This window comes from Oncorhynchus clarkii, chromosome 17 (genome assembly GCF_045791955.1).
Source record: "Oncorhynchus clarkii lewisi isolate Uvic-CL-2024 chromosome 17, UVic_Ocla_1.0, whole genome shotgun sequence".
In the NCBI taxonomy this organism is placed as follows: domain Eukaryota; kingdom Metazoa; phylum Chordata; class Actinopteri; order Salmoniformes; family Salmonidae; genus Oncorhynchus; species Oncorhynchus clarkii.
The window spans coordinates 44,733,994-44,754,070 of NC_092163.1; the positions used below are offsets into that span (position 1 = coordinate 44,733,994).

At 45.4% G+C, this 20,077-nt stretch overlaps 1 protein-coding gene across 3 annotated transcripts in view; it reads left to right on the forward strand.

Moving 5' to 3' along the window:
* Positions 1-20,077, forward strand: part of LOC139369770 (protein hinderin-like) — a 41,069-nt gene that overhangs the window by 3,313 nt on the left and 17,679 nt on the right. For all 3 annotated transcript variants that reach the window (XM_071109032.1, XM_071109033.1, XM_071109034.1), the window contains 6 exons: positions 93-208; positions 5,358-5,497; positions 6,355-7,031; positions 10,136-10,222; positions 10,358-10,467; positions 10,600-10,720. In XM_071109032.1, the coding sequence (XP_070965133.1) occupies positions 93-208; positions 5,358-5,497; positions 6,355-7,031; positions 10,136-10,222; positions 10,358-10,467; positions 10,600-10,720 (1,251 nt within the window). The remainder of the gene's footprint in view (positions 1-92; positions 209-5,357; positions 5,498-6,354; positions 7,032-10,135; positions 10,223-10,357; positions 10,468-10,599; positions 10,721-20,077) is intronic.

Consider the following 20,077-nt stretch of genomic DNA (forward strand, 5'->3'; position numbering starts at 1 on the left):
TTTGGGATTTTTAGGTGTGTGGATTTTCTCAAGAATTATGTTAATGTACACAGTCTGCTATAATCCCTGACCCTCCATCTCTTCTTACCTAGAGTGAGTGAAGAGAAGGAGTCGTCGGTACAGAGGCTGAGGGACGAACAGGAGACCTTTGAGCGCAAAATCTTACAGCTTGAGCAGCAGAACCAGCTCATTGTACAGGAGAGAGAGAGTATCCTTTTCCCCATGGACGCACACGGATATACACACACACATCAAGGGCGTCTCTTAATGACATTGTCAGCCCTGTGGTGTCATTGTCTGTCTGAAGTATCCTCAACCCCCGTCCTTGAGGCCTGACGTGCCTGCTGATGTTTTCTTGCTTTCCCGGACTTGTATCAGTCAATGATTTATAAGACAGCCATGAGTGGGCAGCAGGTAGGCTAGTGGTTAGAGAGTTGGACTATTAACCGAAAGGTTGCAAGATCTAATCCCCGAGGTGACAAGATAAAAATCTGTCGTTCTGCCCATGAACAAGGCACTGTACCTAGGCCGTCATTGAAAATAATAATGTTCTTAACTGACTTGCCTAATTAAATAAAGGTAAAAAAAAAACACTGCAGCCCTACTATGCCACTGAAGAATTTAAGGCTCTTCCTGTATTCTGGCAGCAGGGGGCAGCATTGCCTAGGGCTTGATATCACCACTGCCAACCTCAGTGTCTGCCAGATACTCCATGAGCGTTATAACATTCACACGTACCTTCATTCCCCCCTGCTTTTTCACGATTTTGCTTCTTGGCCACATCTTGACATTTAATATGACATTTGCACTCTGTCTGAGATCACTGTGGATTACGTTGTTTGAAACCATTACCGTCTATGACGTTTTACCTTGTGGGACTGTGGCATTTGCTCTTGTCTCATGTTTTGGTAATCATGCACTGAATTTTGTCATATCTTACCTTTTTCCTGACCTGTCAAAGGCTTTCAGATGCAATGCTACCAGTTAATTCTAAACAAGCTAACTGTCTCTTGGCATGACCTGGCAACATTCCTGTAATTCCAGCAGCATCCCAGAATTACTCTGTTTCCTCCCCTTTTGCATCCCACCCCTCCTGTCGTCCTCCTTAACGATTCCGCTCAGGTCAAACCGACGTGGGGAGAGCCGGCAATTTAGGGGGGGGAAACACAGCGAAATATGAAGAGTAATCGTTGGCTGGTAAATTGCACAATTGGCAGCGGAGCTGGGAAATTAGGAAAGCACAACTCAATTAAAGGCACTTAGGCTGCGAGACCTGGCATTTATACTAAACTTCCAAACTCCATTAAAACGGAATTTGAGCTGGAAAAACTCTGATTAAAGCACCTCGATGGGATAACCAGTCTTTTAAAGCGCACACACAGTCGTAAAGAGACTTCTGAGACATAGGGTTCTGGACTGATCTTTTTAAGGTTAAGGAGACACCAAAGGCAAACGGGCTAAAGGGAGACTTGTAAAGTCTAATTCCATTACACCCTCTGCCTCACCTTCAGTCTTATCTACCAAGAGCCAGGTTATCAAGGGGAGGATGTATATCTCTCTGTCTAAAGACCTGAGATGAGAGAAAAGCAATTCTTGTTGAAATGTTGTCTGTCAGGACGATTTTGAAGCTCAAGTGCTGAATGAAATATACGATTTGAATAAGGTTGTCTTTGGTTGTTTCCCCTTGGCATGTTGTTTTGGGGAGGTTAAAAACTAAATGTCATTTCTGAGTCTGTGCTCCACATATCACATCATTTTTTTTCATCAACCTTGGAAGTTAGTCAGCGATTTTTATACCCCTGCTGTGGTTGAAATATTAAGTGACACTACCCTCCTCCCTTAGGCAATGGATAAAGGGCTAAACTTTGAGTTGACTTTGTTCTTATTGTATTTATGTTAGACCTTTAATACCATCAAAAGACAGTCAACTTTGAGCTATAGCGTTTGATGCAGCTATTTATTTGGTTGGTTGCTTGTAAACCGATTTGTCCTCGCCAGGAACATAAAGTTATGCTAACTGTCCCCTTCCATCAATTCTTCATCGCCAGGCCCTACACACACACACACACACACACTGAAAGAGAGAGACTGCATACACACTCATTCACACACCCAGTCGATTTGGCACAGAGCTCATTGGCAGGTTTTAAAATATTCCTTTCCTGCGCAAATATGTTTCACCTTAAGGTGGATTTCATTATTTCATTTGTGCACAGCCTGACAGGGTGAGTGAATCATTTTGACAGGCACTGTCTGAAGCCTCGATTGCAAACTCTTGATTTTGTATATTTTTGGTTTAAGGAGCGTAGAAATTGAAGCTTTGATTGAAGAGGGCGTGCGTTCTGATTGGCTCATGGCCAAGACTCAAAGAAGCGGTTTTACTGTTTTCGGTGTGTGAAGAGATCCTTATCAATTGCACTTCAGTCGCCCCTAGATTACCAGGCGTTGAGCGTCAGGGCTGCTTTGACCATCAACCTTTTTAATGATAGTGTGTTTACGCTCCCACACTCTAGCCAGGTTAGGTGGTTGTGATGACTTTTGGTTGGAGCATGATGCTTGCAATACCAGATTTGTGTGGGTTACTTTGACATGGTCGCGTGCATTAGGCTCCTTTTGAATAAAAGGAATCTGATGATAACCCAGAGGATATTATACTACCAACATTAAAGGGATAGTTCACCCAAATTACAAAAGTATGCTTTAGTTTTTTTTTAGCAGTCTATGGACAAGCTATGACAGCAATCCATGCTTTGGTTTAGTTTCCAAATGCTAATGTTTTAGTATTTATGGCACGAATCCCATTCAAGTCATGGGACCGATATTAGTATTTTTCGCGCTTCATGTTCAAATCGTCTATACTTGACTTGAGCTTCACGGGTAAACTTTCGAATGATTTGGACATGATGAAAATCTAATATCGGTCTCATGACTTGAATGGGATTTGTGCCACAAATGCTCAAACATTTGGAAACAGTGCCAGGGAAACTAAACTAAAACATTGATTACTGTCATACTTTTTCCATAGACTGCTAGTCAATGTGCGGGGGTACCTGTTAGCCGTGCCCGAGCGAACAGTCTGACTATGGTGGCTGGAGTCTATGGCAATTTTTAGGGCCTTTGACACCACCTGGTATAGAGGTCCTGGATGGCTGGAAGCTTGACCCGAGTGATATACTGGGCCGTACGCACTACCCTCTGTAGCGCCTTGCAGTCCGTAGAGTGTTTAGTGTTTATGAAAGAAGCCTTTCTCTTCCCATGCTCCGTTTCATTTCCCAGGCTTGGTTGAACTCATCCGACACAAAAGTGTTTTCTCCTAGCGTATCTTCATCTTCATTATGGCTTCACTTTGAAAACTTTTAATTTGCTCCCAAATCGAGGACTTTTAAAAGGTGATGTGTTGAGAAAGTCATCAGCCTGGGGCTATTGCCCATCCATAAAAGGATATGGCCTGCAGCAGGGAGGTTTATGGGTATTGGTTGGTAGGAGTGTGTTTGGGACTGTGTGTACCCATCTTGAGGGGTGACTAGAGGTGGTAATGTGTTATTGTTGGTGCAATGCAAATTATCTGTGGGTCTACCTACAGTGCATTCGGAAAGTATTCAGACCCCTTGACTTTTCCCACATTTTGTTACGTTACAGCCTTATTCTAAAATGGATGTAATTTTGTTAATTTTTTTTATATCCTCATCAATCTACACACTACCCCATAAATACAAAGCAAAAACAGGTTTTCTGAAATGTTTGCACATTAATAACAGAATAGAAATACCTTTATTAACATAAGTATTCAGACCCTTTGCTAAGAGATTTGAAATTGAGCTCCGCTGCATCCTGTTTCCATGGATCATCCTTGATGTTTCTACAACTTCATTGGAGTCCACCTTCGGCAAATTTAAATTGATTGGACATTATTTCGAAAGGCACACACCTGTCTATATAAGGTCCCACAGTTGACAGTGCAAAAACCCAGCCATGAGGTAAAAGGAATTGTCCGTAGAGCTCCAAGACAGGATTGTGTCGGGGCACAGATCATGGGAAGGGTACCAAAAAATGTCTGCAGCATTGAAGGTCCCCAAGAACACAGTGGCCTCCATCATTCTTAAATGGAAGAAGTTTGGTACCACCAAGACTCTTCCTAGAGCTGGCACCTGGCCAGACTAAGCAGTCGGGGAGAAGGGCCTTGGTCAGGGAGGTGACCAAGAACCCAATGTTCACTCTGATAGAGCTCCAGAGTTTGTCTGTGGGGATGTGAGAGAATTCCAGAAGGACAACCATCTCTGCAGCACTCCACCAATCAGGCCTTTATGGGAGAGTGTCCAGAAGGAAGCCACTCCTCAGTAAAAGTCACATGACAACCCGCTTGGCATTTGCCAAAAGGCACCTAAAGGATTCTGACCATGAGAAACAAGATTCTCTGGTCTGATGAAACCAAGATTGAACTCTTTGGCCTGAATGCCAAGCGTTATGTCTGGAGGAAACCTTGAACCATCCCTACGGTGAAGCATGGTGGTGGCAGCATCATGCTGTGGGGATGTTTTTCCATAGCACGGACTGTGACACTAGTCAGGATAGATGAACTGAGCAATGTAAAGAGAGATCCTTGATGAAAACCTGCTCCAGAGCGCTCAGGACCTCAGACTGGGGTGAAGGTTCACCTTCCAACAGGACAACGACCCTCTGCACACAGCCCAGACAAGGCATGAGTGGCTTCGGCACAAGTCTCTGAATGTGCTTGAATGGACCAGCAAAAATTTCTCGACCTGGTTTTTGCTTTGTCATTATAGGGTATTGTGTGTAGATTGAGGGAAGAAAACGATTTAATCAATTGTGGAATAAGGTTCTAACGTATTTGAAAAGTCAAGAGGTCTGAATGCTTTCCAATGCACTGTGTATGTGATGCTTTGTTAATAAGGTAGGGGTTGCAATGGAAGTATATATCTACCTCACTCAGAGCCCGGTTGTGTGTACGAGCGGTGCTGTCATTAGCAGGCCCCTCATGCTCAGCAGTGGTTTTGCTCCAGATGAGCTCTCTTGTCTGGCATTCAACCTGGCACCCAGATCTGGCATCACTGCCCAGCTCTGCTCAGCCTGGCCCGACCCAGATGGAGAAATCTGGAAAGCTCTACCCGCCCAACATTTTTATCATGCTCTTTCTTTTCAGTTTTTCTTTTTCAACATCTTGAGTTGAAACTCACTGTTGTCTTTCACTTTGCTGGCTTAATGATGGTGGTGGGTGGGATGTTATTTTGGGCTTATGTTATGTGACATGTCTGCAAAATGTAAATAAAAACGTATTACAAGAAAGGAAGAAAAATGGAGACTAATATGACCCTTAACCCCAGCCCCCTGTGGCCCAGGCCTACAGCAGCAGTATCGGGAGTGTCAGGAGCTGCTTGGGCTCTACCAGCAGTACCTCTCTCAGCAGCAGGAGAAACTCAACCAGTCCATTGCCCAGCTCAGCCACGCCCGCAGCTCCCACTATAACTCCCAAAGCAAGGTACTCACTGTGTGTGTGTGTGTGTGTGTGTGAACGCCTGCAACATGTGTAATACAAGATTGTGATACAGATGCGCATCTGAGAGATGGCGAAAGTGAATGTGTGAAAGAGCATATTTGTGTGTGTGCACCCGTCACCTTCCCTAGTGAGCCATCTCCAAACAACAGTGCTGTTCACCATCAAACGCAATACCCCCAACTGGGAGAGATGCACATACACACTCACATTTTCTTTTCGAAGGACCTGTCCTAAGACCTAGACAGCACATCAAATGTCACGACAGCTAAGGAAAAGTCCACTATGACCGCGTACAGTAGCACAAACCATTTCTCAAGGTAATCATTTAGACAACTTCGTCATCCTCCGTGGCCTACGGTGGGGCTGAGTAATGCGTGTTTGCGTGCTCTGTGACCGCACACTGGATTAGTCAGTCGCTCTCTTGTCTTGCTGAAGGTGGGCACTTTTCTCTTCTCTACTCTAAGGGTTTATCTTTTTCGCTTCAGAGACCTTGGTTTCCCTGTGCTCAGCACTTTTTTTCCCCCCAGAATCTCTTGCCCAAACCAAATTGAAGTGAAAGATTCCATACCTCTTACTTCTGCGTTGTTGAGTATATCTTGGCTTAACCATTGCTCTCTCACAGAAAAGTTAAAACAGGTAAAGGAAGGAGTGACCCCTTACTCTTAAACACTTGTAGAGATTGGAGACGAATACATGACAAGTTTCAGATTTTATTAATTCCTACATACTGTAGCAGTTAATACAGGCTGAAATCCAGGTGCATAAGATTAAATGGTAACATTGAATAATATATTGACAATAGATACAAATAGAAAGGTATATTTGTCTTGTCTCCACAGGCCCCCAGCAGTGAGGGAGCCTCCACCAAGCTTAGCAGGGGAGAGAGGGCCACCGCCTTGGACGGCTCCTACCTAGACCTGCCCACTCTTGGAGGAACGGGGACAAACAGAGGAGGAAGAGAGCGAAATGGTGGAGGAAGAGGAGCGGGAGGAAGAGTCCCATCCCTGAGTCCTGCCTCTCTCTCGGACGACCTTCACTCAGACACCCCCCCTCCCTATTCCTCCAGTGACCAATCCCAGGGACCAATGAAACCACAGGGCTGCCGAGGAGGGGCCCATAGTGAGCTTCGTCTAGCGTCCCAACGCAGCAGACAGGAAAGTCTGGTCAACGGGAGGTTCCCCCATAGGGGGGCCACAGAAGCCCCTCTACTGGGCAACACCAGCCCGCTGCTCCACAACGGCCCTGGTGAACTACTCAAAGACAGCAGAGGTCTACTTGGACCTGGAGGGTTACTACCCGGAGAAGACCCATCGGGGGAGGGATTAGAGACAGAGGGGGCCCTCACAGCACCCCTCCTGGGCCCAGAGGACTGGGAGGAGAGGAGGCACCAGCTGTTCCTGCAGAAGCTGCAGCTGGAGGTGGAGAGAGAGCGGCTGCAGGCACGGCTGGCCCAGCAGGAGGAGCGTCTGATCAGACAGAACCAGCATCTCCGACACACACGCCTAGACTACAGCAGGTATTAAATTGAATTACATTTTATACTGAACAAAAATATTAATTCAACATGCAACAATTTCAAAGATTTTACCAAGTTACAGTTCGTATAAGGAAATTAGTCAATTGAGGCCCTAATCAATGGATTTCACATGACTGGGAATACAGATATGTGTCTGCAACAATCTCAGATGCCCCCCCCCCCCCCATTTGCCCCATGCAGTGCGACACATCTCCTTCGCATACAGTTGATCAGGCTGTTGATTGTGGAATGTTGTCCCACTCCTCTTTAATAGCTGTGCGAAATTGTTGGATATTAGTGGGAACTGGAGCACGCTGTCGTATGCGTCGATCCAGAGCATCCCAAACAATGCTCAATGGGTGACATGTCTGAGAATGCAGGCCATGGAAGAACTGGGACATTTTCAGCTTCCAGGAATTGTGTATGGGGCTGTGCATTAACATGCTGAAACATGAGGTGATGGTGGTGGATGAATGGCACTACGATGGGCCTCAGGATCTCGTCACGGCATGTCTGTGCATTCAAATTGTCATCGATAAAATGCAATGGTGTTGGTTGTCCGTATCTTATGCTTGTCCATACAATAACCTCACCGCCACCATGGGGCACTGTGTTCACAACGGCATCTACAAACTGCTCGACCCACACAACGCCATGCAGATGAGATGATTTGTGGTTGTGAGGCCGGTTTGACCTACTGCCAAATTTTCTAAAATGACGTTGGTAGAGAAATTAACATTTTATATTATCTTGGAACAGCTCTGGTGGACATTCCTGCAGTCCCCATGCCAATTACATGTTCCCTCCCTTGTGTTGTGACAAAACTGCACATTTCAGAATGGTCTTTTATTTCAATAAATATTTCCTATTCTTTTGTTCTAGTGGGGACAGTAACATTAGCGCTACCTATTAGTCACCCGGAGTGTGTTTGTGCGTATATACAGTGCATTCAGACCCCTTGACATTTTCACATTTTGATAAATTACAACTTTATTCTAAAATGGATTAAATAAAAACAGGTTTTTTTGCAAATGAAAAAATACCTTATTTACATAAGTATTCAGACCCTTTGCTACGAGACTCGAAATTGAGCTCGGGTGCATCCTGTTTCCATTGATGCTTATGTAAATGTAATATTTCACTTTTATTTTTATAAATTTGCAAAAATGTTTAAACCTGTTTTTGCTTTGTCATTATGGGGTATTGTGTGTAGATTGGTGAGGGGGGACAACTATTTAATCCATTGTAGAATAAGGCTGTAATTGAACAAAATGTGGAAAAAGTCAAGGGGTCTGAATACTTTTCCGAATGCACTGTAGATCATTGATATAGGACCTGCACGTACTGCACACAGCAGGGATCGACTTTCAGGTACATTTGCCAGTGGCACACCGGGCCAGTGCCACACCGGGCCAGTGCCACACCGGGCCAGTGCCACACCGGGCCAGTGCCACACCGGGCCAGTGCCACACCGGGCCAGTGCCACACCGGGCCAGTGGCACACCGGGCCAGTGCCACACCGGGCCAGTGCCACACCGGGCCAGTGCCACACCGGGCCAGTGCCACACCGGGCCAGTGCCACACCGGGCCAGTGCCACACCGGGCCAGTGCCACACCGGGCCAGTGCCACACCGGGCCAGTGCCACACCGGGCCAGTGCCACACCGGGCCAGTGCCAACTCAAAGGTACTGTCCGGAATGGGGAAAACAATATATATACATGCATACTTTCACAAGATCTGACAGGAATGGAATGATGCAGGCATAATTTCAATAGCAGGTGATTTTTATCTTTCATTTGCGGGCTGAGCAAGAAGCCTATACAGGGTTCATACAGACAATGGCAAGTCAAATTCAAGGACTTTTTCAAGCATTTAATTGTAATTATTAAGGCCCTACAATGTATATTTAATTGTTGTAATATCTATAGAACCCCCCCCCCCCCCCCCCCACACACACTTCAAGAATGTTTTTTTTAAAGGCCTACCAAATGGCATTATGCATTGACATTCATATTATTTTTACATTCTAAAATATGTCAGAATAACGTGGGAATTGCCTGACTAAATAGACATGCTCTCGACACAAACGCACTAATGGAGTCTGTGCATTTGGTAAATAGTCAGTCTTGCCATTTGAGATGTTGAAGAGTTACTGAGAGGTTATTATCATATTTTAAAACGAGAAAGCGACCAAAAATCGGGTTCCCTTTGTAATGGAACGCTTTGAATGGAAAACCAAGTTGAAGCCAAACATTGGAAGTTGTTTTGCCAATAATAACCGGGACATGGTTGTCCCGCAACAGAAGCGTCAGGAAACAAAATAATGGTCTTACATCTCATAAAAACTGATCAGAAATGAAATTGCAGATCATTTATTTTGGGGCAGTAGAACTTGGAAATCGGCTAGCATAACGTCAAAGACTTCAAGGACCAAAGAGCCTAAAGGTAAGCTATTCCATGATGATTGACTTGCACATTGCAGATATTCCACTAAGACTTAACTTTTTAAATACCTGGTTTGCATACCCATTCTTACCTTAGTATTTACTGGTAGATATCATAACTTGGAACATGTCTTACTGCTTTCCTACCCCTACCGCTGTCAGTCTTCGATTCACCGAGAACGATGTTTGACAGTTGCGTTCTCTCTCTGCCCAACAGATTATCTATAGGATATATATAAATATGCGTGTAGCGCGCGTATGATGATTAATCACACCTTCGAGAATCCTTCCGTTTTTAAATTATATTTAAAAAAAAAATCAGTTATGTTGCCTAGTGTTATTAAAATATTTTTGATGGTGGTGATCGACTGGGCCAGAAGATTTCCAAAACCTCCCCAGTATGCAGAGACAGACGGGGGCATTCCCGTGCTGTACTTGCCTCTTTAGAAAGTTGGTTTTGTTTTTGGTCAATTGCACATTATGTTAATAAATCATAATGATATTTAACATTTAAAAAAAAAAAGCGAATTGTGAACCGAAAAGGAACGTGATCAGGTGAAAACGTTTCACTGCCACAAGTCAAACGGTGCAGTATTGAAGCCTGGTCAAACACGATGTGAACAATATTTGGGGCCTGTACTTAATGTTGTGTCTTACAGGTTCCAGCGAGCCACTTTAGATGAACTCAGCCACTCCATGTCCAGAAATGGGACCGATCCTTTACCCAACAGCCGTGCACTACTCAGGTAAAGCCTTGGAACCACCTCACTCAATCTCTCACACACTCTTTCCTCTCCATCTCTCGCTCTCTGAGTAACTGGCATTTTTGTATCTAGTAATCCAACCATTAGCTTACAAAGCTTGACTCTGTGTCTCTGCAGTGAGATGAGAGGGTGTGACGATGCAGAGGACTTGGCAGCGGAGCAAGAAGTACCTCCACTCAAAGACAATACTGCACACATCCCCCTGCAAAACTCCATACACTCCCCTGGTAGGTTGTGTGCATTTGTGTGTGACAGCTCTGTATCCATTGGCTGCCAGTTAGCCATCCCTGCTTCATAGTCTCCTTCATTAGGGTTCTGAAGTCCATTTTTTTTTTTTTTTTTTTGTCCTCCTTATGCAGAGCCCTGTCATAACAAGTCCAGGAGGGATATAGCCACCTCTCCTGTGGTGCCCCAGAGCATTCTCAAAGCCACCCCAGCACCGGTGATGTCCCCCACTCTACCTAGGACCCCCCACGCTAGGTAAGCCACTGAATTTGGTGTCCCAATCACAACACTGTTGTATCCCTTACACCATTGTTTCCCAATTGACTGCACTGTACTATACCGCAACACCGCATCATAGCCTTGATCCAAGGATAGCTTAGCCTAGGTCATCATTATCAGCACTTTTTCAAGGTCAAAATAAAGTGTGTTGTCAATTTTCTTTGGGCTGTGATGACATGAATACGCTATTGTCCAACGTAGTGTACGCATGTCCAGGAAGTTGCAGGTGCTGGGTACAGATCCCTGTCCACTGAGTGCTCCTGCTGGGTTGAAACGTTGCACAAAAAACATCGGGAGCATTCATCAGTGTGTGGATATTTGTATTTTATTAATGATCCCCGTTATCTGTATCGATTTATTTCATATGGTTAAATTTAGTCTTAATTAAGCATTGAGCACTGAATAAACAAAGAGTTGTTAAAAGCTGTGCTGTATTTTCATCAAATAACATTTTGTGGGTGTAGCGAAATGCTTGTGGTGTGTTTTCTACCATATCTAGAAAAATTTAGATTAGGAAAAATACTATTTTCATGAACAGGTCAGGCAGGGTGGAAGAGCAATGCAACATGTCGTCGAACGGGTGTGGAAAGAAAATAAAAAGAGGGAGGAAAGAAGGGAATGGGGAGCATGCGGCTGAGGTGGGCCTGGTCGGCACTGGGACTTGGCTTGGCGTTTGATGGGCTAAATGAAGCTTTCTCCCGGGCTAGCGGCAAGGCTGACAGGAGTCAAGCTGCGTTCCATTAGTTGTCCTAGCAGGGACCCAGCAGCAGGTGTAATTGAACAGACTTCTGTGGGGATGCACAGTCTCTGTCTCTGAGAGGAGAGAGAGAGAGAGAGAGGGGGGGGGGGGGGGTTGAGGGAGAGAGAGAGGGGGGTAGTATTGAGGGAGGATTGAGAATTGAGAGGGGGGGAGCCTTGGGGGAGGGGGAGCCTTGGGGGAGCCTTGAGAGAGGGGGCGGGCCTTGAGGCTTGAGAGAGAGAGGCGGGAGGCTTGGGGGAGGGGAGCCTTGAGAGAGGGGGAGGGGAGCCTTGAGGCTTGAGAGAGAGAGGCGGGAGGCTTGAGAGAGGGGGAGGGGAGGCTTGAGAGAGGGGGAGGGGAGGCTTGAGAGAGGGGGAGGGGAGGCTTGAGAGAGGGGGAGGGGAGCCTTGAGAGAGGGGGAGGGGAGCCTTGAGAGAGGGGGAGGGGAGCCTTGAGAGAGGGGGAGGGGAGCCTTGAGAGAGGGGGAGGGGAGCCTTGAGAGAGGGGGAGGGGAGCCTTGAGAGAGGGGGAGGGGAGCCTTGAGAGAGGGGGAGGGGAGCCTTGAGAGAGGGGGAGGGGAGCCTTGAGAGAGGGGGAGGGGAGCCTTGAGAGAGGCGGGAGGCTTGAGAGGCGGGAGGCTTGAGAGGCGGGAGGCTTGAGAGGCGGGAGGCTTGAGAGGCGGGAGGCTTGAGAGGCGGGAGGCTTGAGAGGCGGGAGGCTTGAGAGGCGGGAGGCTTGAGAGGCGGGAGGCTTGAGAGGCGGGAGGCTTGAGAGGCGGGAGGCTTGAGAGGCGGGAGGCTTGAGAGGCGGGAGGCTTGAGAGAGGGGGGAGGCTTGAGAGAGAGGCTTGAGAGAGGGGGGAGGCTTGAGAGAGAGGCTTGAGAGAGGGGGAGGCTTGAGAGAGAGAGGCTTGAGAGAGAGGGGGAGGCTTGAGAGAGAGGCTTGAGAGAGAGAGAGAGGCTTGAGAGAGAGAGGGGGGTAGTCTTGAGAGAGAGAGAGGGGGAGTCTTGAGAGGGGGAGTCTTGAGAGGGGGAGTCTTGAGAGGGGGAGCCTTGAGAGGGGGAGCCTTGAGAGGGGGAGCCTTGAGAGGGGGAGCCTTGAGAGGGGGAGCCTTGAGAGGGGGAGCCTTGAGAGGGGGAGGCTTGAGAGAGAGAGCAAGAGAGGGGGAGGCTTGAGAGAGAGAGCAAGAGAGGGGGAGGCTTGAGAGAGAGAGCAAGAGAGGGGGAGTCTTGAGAGGGGGAGTCTTGAGAGGGGGAGTCTTGAGAGAGCGAGAGAGAGGCTTGAGAGAGAGGGGGAGGCTTGCAAGAGAGAGGGGGAGGCCTCTCTCTCTCAAGACTCCCCTCGGAATAGCGAGTGAGTTAGAGAGGGAGAGATGGAGGGAGAGATGGAGGAAGAGGGAGAGTTTGGAAGAGGGAGAGGGAAGGAGAGAGAGCATGGAATAGGAATAGGAAGAGGGAGGGAGTGCGAGGAAGAGGGAGGGAGTGCGAGGAAGAGGGAGGGAGTGCGAGGAAGAGGGAGGGAGTGCGAGGAAGAGGGAGGGAGTGCGAGGAAGAGGGAGGGAGTGTGGGTGGGGGAGAGCGTGGAATAGGGAGAGAGCATGGAATAGGTTGAGAGGGAGAGGAGTGAGGGAAAGGAGTAGGGGGAGAGACAGAATTCGTTACGAATGCCTCCCCATCGCTTGTGTGGAAAGGTAATTAATGTGACAGTGTTGTCTTCCCTCGTGTGTGTGTGTGTGTGTGTGTGTGTGGTGTGTTTGTGTGTGTGTGTTGCTTAGCTTGTATGAAATGGTGTGATTTCATTTTTTAAGGGAACACGTTTCCTCCTGTCTTTCTGTCTGTGCATATGAATATTACACATTTCTTCAAGTGTGAACTTAAAATGTCCTACTGGGAACATGGTCGTCCATAGCCTAGCAACATGAAGCATCAAGACAGCTTGTCTCTGACTCAGCCAGAAGGAAAGCTCTTCACAATGTTCTGACAAATTGTTTGTACATCTTAAACAATGCAATATGGTCAAAGTAACCACCACCATGCCAATCGAACCAACTCCAGCAGATGGCCATTAAAACCACTAAGGGAAATCATGGATACAGGTAATTAGTAATATGGAGTGGCTGCGGTTTTGGATTTTCTGGAATCCAACATGCTGTTGGAAAAAAAATACGTAGATTTCTGCTCATGGGAGGTCCACGAGCCTCCCTCCTGCTTAGTGCTCACTTACTTGTGATGCTACCACTTGTACACAAACCAGCAGTCAATAGCGATGTAATGTTGTTTTCCATCATTAACCATGTTTATGTGAGTAAAGTCACACCGTATTTAGAAAAAGTGCTTTTGTGCTTTCGATATGGTGGGATCCTTTTGTGTCTGTAAAATGTATAAGGCAGGATGGGGTGTGTGTGTGTGGGTGGGTGGTCATCCCACTCTGACTCGGGAAACCATGCAGTTTATTAGGCTACAGGTGCAATACGTTATGATGAACTTCACAGGGTGTGGAAAGTGCACGGTGATCTTGATGCTCCTTTCCGATAAATATCGAGACTCTTATTCTGATGATGTGATCGATGCTTGACATAATACAAATATATCTCAGCATGTAGACTAGCCTACCCGCACTGTATCTGCCAGCTGTTGGCTAAATTGCAGAGGCACATTTGCTATTTAACGCAACATTTTGTGACCGTGGAGATCGGTAGAGTTGAAAATGCGATGGAAACACATTGAACTTTAGATGTATTTATTTGACCTCCTTTACCCCCCAATTTCGTGTGATCCAATTACGATCTTGTCTCATCGCTGCAACCTCCCAATGGGCTCGGGAGAGGCGAAGGTTGAGTCATGCGTCCTCTGAAACATGACCCCCCCCCCCTCCCCTAACTGCTCTTCTTAACATCCACCCGCTTAACCCAGCTGCACCAATGTGTCTGAGGAAACACTGTTCAACTGACGACGAAGTCATCCTGCAGGCGCCAGGCTTGCCACACATCGCTAGAGCGTGGTGAGCCAAGTAAAGCCCCCCCCCCCCCCAGGCCAAATCCTCCCCGAGCCCGGGCGACGCTGGGCCAATTGTGCTCTGCCCGATGGGACCAGTCACGGCCAGTTGTGACACAGCCTGGGATTGAACCCAGATCTGTAGTAAAAGCCTAAAGCAGGGCCTTAGACCACTGCTACACTCGGGAGGACCTGAACTTTATATTTATATTAGTTACATTAAAACTTAGTGTATAAAATGTACTTTTATTGTTTTTTTTTTCTTCATATTTGCATGAAAATCTGTCAATTGGATGAACCTACAGTGGCAAGAAAAAGTATGTGAACCCTTTGGAAATGCCTTGATTTCTGCATAAATTGGTCATCAAATTTGATCTGATCTTCATTTAGGTCACAACAATAGACAAACACAGTCTGCTTAAAACTAATAGCACAAACAATTATACATTTTCATGTATTTTTTGAACACACTGTAAACATTCAGTGCAGGGTGGGAAAAGTATGTGAACCCTTGGATTTAATAACTGGTTGACCCTCCTTTGGTAGCAATAACCTCAACCAAACGTTTTCTGTAGTTGTGGATCAGACATGCACAACGGTCAGGAGGAATTTTTAACCATTCCTCTTTACAAAACTGTTTCATTTCAGCACTATTTCTTGGGATGTCTGGTGTGAACTGTTCTCTTGAGGTCATGCCACAGCATCTCAATCTGGTTGAGGTCAGGACTCTGACTGGGCCAGTCCGGAAGGTGTATTTTCTTCTGCTGAAGCCCTTCTGTTGTTGATTTACTTCTGTGTTTTGGGTCATTGTCCCGTTGCTTCACCCAACTTCTGTTGAGCTTCAATTGGCGGACAGGTAGCCTAACATTCTCCTATAAAATGTCACGATAATCTTGGGAATTAATTTTTGATATGATAGCAAGCTGTCCAGGCCCTGAGGCAGCAAAGCAGCCCCAAACCATGATGCTCCCTCCACCATACTTTACAGTTGGGATAAGGTTTTGATGTTGGTGTGCTGTGCCTTTTTTTTCTCCACACATAGTGTTGTGTGTTCCTTCCAAACAACTCAACTGTAGTTTCATCTGTCAACAGAATATTTCGCCAATAGTGCTGTCGAATATCCAGGTGCACTTTTGCAAACTTCAGATGTGCAGAAACATTTTTTTTTTTTTGGACAGCAGTGGCTTCTTCCGTGGTGTTCTCCCATGAACACCATTCTTGTTTAGTGTTTTACGTATCGTAGACTCGTCAACAGAGATGTTAGCATGTTCCAGAGATTTCTGTAAGTCTTAAGTTGACACTCCAGGATTCTTCTTAACCTCATTGATCATTCTGCATTGTGCTCTTGCAGTCATCTTTGCCGGATGGCCACTCCTAGGAAGAGTAGCAACAGTGCTGAACTTTCTCAGTTTATAAACAATTTGTCTTACCGTGGACTGATAAACATCAAGGCTTTTAGAGATAATTTTGTAACCCTTTCCAGCTTTATGCATTTTTAATTTTGGGTCTACTGAGATGTCTTTTCTTCGAGTCATGTTTCACAGCAGGCAATGCTTCTTATGAATAGCAAACTCAACTCACAATTCTTTTTTTTATAGAGCAAGGCAGCTCTAACCAACATCTCCGATCTTGTCTCACTGATTGGACTCCAGGTTAGCCTATGGGTTTACATACCTTTTCCAACCTACACTGTAAATGATGTATTCAATATAGACAAGAAAAATAAAATAATTTGTATTAGTAATTTATATATTTGTCTATTGTTGCGACCTAGATGAAGATCAGATCAAATTTGATGACCAATTTATTCAGACATTCAGGTAATTCCAAAGGGTTCACATGCTTTTTCTTGCCACTGTCGCTACTGCAAACATTGGCTAAACAGGAGGCTGACAGCTGGCTGTATGGCGGCATAACTATAAAGATTACATCACACAAAATCCGAATTGTTTTTCCCCAATACAATGTGTAGATTGTGTCTTGCTTGTGCTACCGCAATATCTGTTACAACAGATGAGAAGGTTGTAGCCTTCATATATATCTTTGGAACGTTTGCCAACAAAATGCTGCGACTTGAACAATGTAAATTATTGCAATAAAAATGCACGTTCGCTAACTGGACAGGCAAACTCGGCCGAGTACTAAACTGTAAACCAATGAAAACGTGTACTGTCTCTGCTGATCATTGTCTGCAATCACATTCTCCATATCTAAGTACTAAACGCAGCTGGTGACAGCTCAAAGCAAATGTATTTATATAGCCCTTCTGACATCAGCTCATATCTCAAAGTGCTGTACCGAAACCCAGCCTAAAACCCCAAACAGCAAGCAATGCAGGTGTAGAAGCTCGAGATCTCCGTCCGACAAACTGCTTTCAGGTAAAGTTTTACATTTATTTGTAATCAACTATTTAGTTATAGAAACGTGATACCGTCGATGCAAGCTGTAAAATGACTCCCAACATAGAATGCAGCGACCTTAGTAATGTAGCTAGCTTGCTAGTTAGCTAACTAGTTACAACAAGTAGATATGTTGCTAGCTAGCAGGAGCAGATGGCTTTAATCACTAGCTTGCATGTCATTCCTGGACCAGGAGGGTTTTAGTTATCAGTTTATTCCAATTAATTTACAACTACAAACATCTGTAGGACAAGTAGTGTAAAGGAAATATATTCATCAAGGAAGGATTCACTGAGTTTAATTTAAACTGACAAATAAGAAAGGCCACAATATCCCTGTCAATAGTTTGGCTGTCAGGATGTTCATTTTCTAGCACAAGCTACATTCCTTTGCGGTGATTAATTTATTCATTCTTGTCTCTCCCTTTTGTCTCGTGATCTTTTCAGCTCTCCTTTGTCCTGCTCCCAGAGATCAACCTTCATGGGGCGGCAGGTAGCCTAGTTGTTAGTGTTGGGCCAGTAACCAAAAGGTTGTTAAATCGAATCCCCGAGCTGACAAGGTAAAAATCTGCCGTTCTCCCCCGGAACAAGGCAGTTAACCCACCGTTCCTAGGCCATCATTGTAAATAAGAATTTGTTCTTAACTGATTTGCCTAGTTAAATAAAGGTCAAATAAAAACCAAGTGCAGTTCAACAAGCGTGAGCTGATTCACTCACCTGTGAGAAGAACCATCCTACTGCAGTTTGGACTAGCCCTGCTGTCTCTATTTAGACATTGGGACCACATGCTGTATGTCTTTGCCTGTTGTCTTTCTTTGTGGTTTTTGTCTTGCACAGCCTAGTGCATTTTAAAGTTGAAGAACACCAACTACAGATATATGTGCTTGTTTGAGCATGTCGAAGACTAAATTCAATGTATACTGAACAAAAATATAAATGCAACAATTTCAACGAGCTTAGTTCATATAAAATCGGTCAATTAAAAATAAATAAATAAGTCATTAGGACCGACTATGGATTTCACATGAATGGACAGGGGCACAGCCATGGGTGAACCTGGGAGGACATAGGCCCACCAACTTGGGAGCCAGGCCAATCAGAATGAGTTTTTCCCCACAAAAGGGCTTTCTTACGGTCAGAAATACTCCTCAGTTTCATAAGCTGTCCGGGTGGCTAGTCTCAGACAATCTAGCAGGTGAAGAAGCTGGACGTGGAGGTCATGGGCTGGTGTGGTTACATGAGGTCTGCGGTTATGAGGCCTGTTGGATGTACTACCAAATTCTCTAAAATGACGTTGGCGGTGGCTTGTGGTAGAGAAATTAACATTATTTTCTCTGACAACACCTCTGGTGGACATTCCTGCAGTTGGCCAATTGCACACTCCCTCAACTTGACAGATCAGTGGCATTGTGTTGTGACCAAACTGCACATTTTAGTGGCCTTTTATTGTCCCCAGCACAAGGTGCACCTGTCTAATGATCATACTGTTTAATCAGCTTCTTGATATGCCACACCTGTGGGGAGAAATGCTCACAGGTGTATATGGAAAATATTTGTGTTTTTATTTCATGTTGGCATATGTATTTTTGTTCAGTATAGAATCAATTTAACAGGTGACAGATTATTATACTATTGGAACCAACATTATTTTCCAATAGCTTGGTTCTGTTCAGAACTATTATTTTTTTTCATTCCGTTCCACTGTTCCGACCAGCAAAGTAAAGTTCTGAACCGGTTTAAACCGCCCAAAAGTACCGGTTTATATCGTTCCTTTCTGTTCCTTTTTAAACCTCAAATCTTGTTCTTTTTTAAAACATTAAATTACTTAACCAATCAGAAAGCTATGGAGTGGATAAGCAATTTAATCTGTATAGGAAAGTCATTAAGACCAAATTGTATTTTGCCTTAACTGCATGGTTTAATCATAATGAAAGACACACTGTGCTGCCAGTCACTATGGACAGACCAGTGTAGGAGCGTGAGATGCAACGGTCATTTTGCGGGTGTGGAGAGCGACAGAGGGTGACGGAAGCTTGCCTTGAAGCGCTGGATATCGTATGACATGGATCATCAGAATAAGGCCCACCGAATTATACAGTTAATTTGGAAAGTAATCAGACCCCTTGACTAAACACTTTGTTACGTTACAGCCTTAAAATGTATTAAATAAAATAATCCTCAATCTACACACAATACCCCATAATGACAAAGTGAAAACAGTTTTTTTTTTTTGCACATTTTTATAAAGAATTAAACATTTTCATAAGTATTCAGACCCTTTGCTATGAGACTTGAAATTGAGCTCCGGTGCATCCTGTTTCCATTGATCAACCCTGATGTTTGATCAACCTTGATTGGAGTCCTCCTGTGGTAATTCAATTAATTGGAAATTATTTGGAAAGGCACACATTTGTCTTTATTAGGTCCCACAGTTTACAGTGCATGTCAGAGCAAAAACCAAGCCGTGAGGTTGAAGGAATTGTCCGTAGAGCTCCGAGACAGGATTGTGTTGGGGCACAGATCTGGGGAAGTGTACCAAAAAAGGTCTGCAGCATTGAAGGTCCCCAAGAACGCAGTGGCCTCCATCATTCTTAAATGGAAGAAGTTTGAAACGACAAAGACTCTTCCTAGAGCTGGCTGCCCGGCCAAACTAAGCAATCGGGGGAGAAGGGCATTGGTCAGGGAGGTGACCAAAAACCCGATGGTCACTCTGTCAGAGATCCTCTGTGGAGATGGTTGAGCCTTCCAGAAGGACAACCATCTCTGCAGCACCACCAATCAGGCCTTTATGGTAGAGTGGCCAGACGGAAGCCACTTCTCAGTAAAAGTCAGATGACAGGCACCTAAAGGACTCTCTGGTCTGATGAAACCAAGATTGAACTTTTTGGCCTGAATGCCAAGCATCACGTCTGGAGGAAACCTGGCACCATCCCTACGGTGAAGCATGGTGATGGCAGCATCATGCTATTGGGACTGGGCTATCGGCAGGGACTGGGAGACTAGTCCGGCTTGAAGGAAAGATGAACGGAGCAAAGTGCAGAGAGATCCTTGATGAAAACCTGCTCCAGAGTGCTCAGGACCTTCGACTGGGGAGAAGCACACAGCCAAGACCACGCAGGAGTGGCTTCGGGTCAAGTCTCTGAATGACCTTGTGTCCCAGCCAGAGCCCAGACTTGAACCCAATTGAACATCTCTGGCGAGACC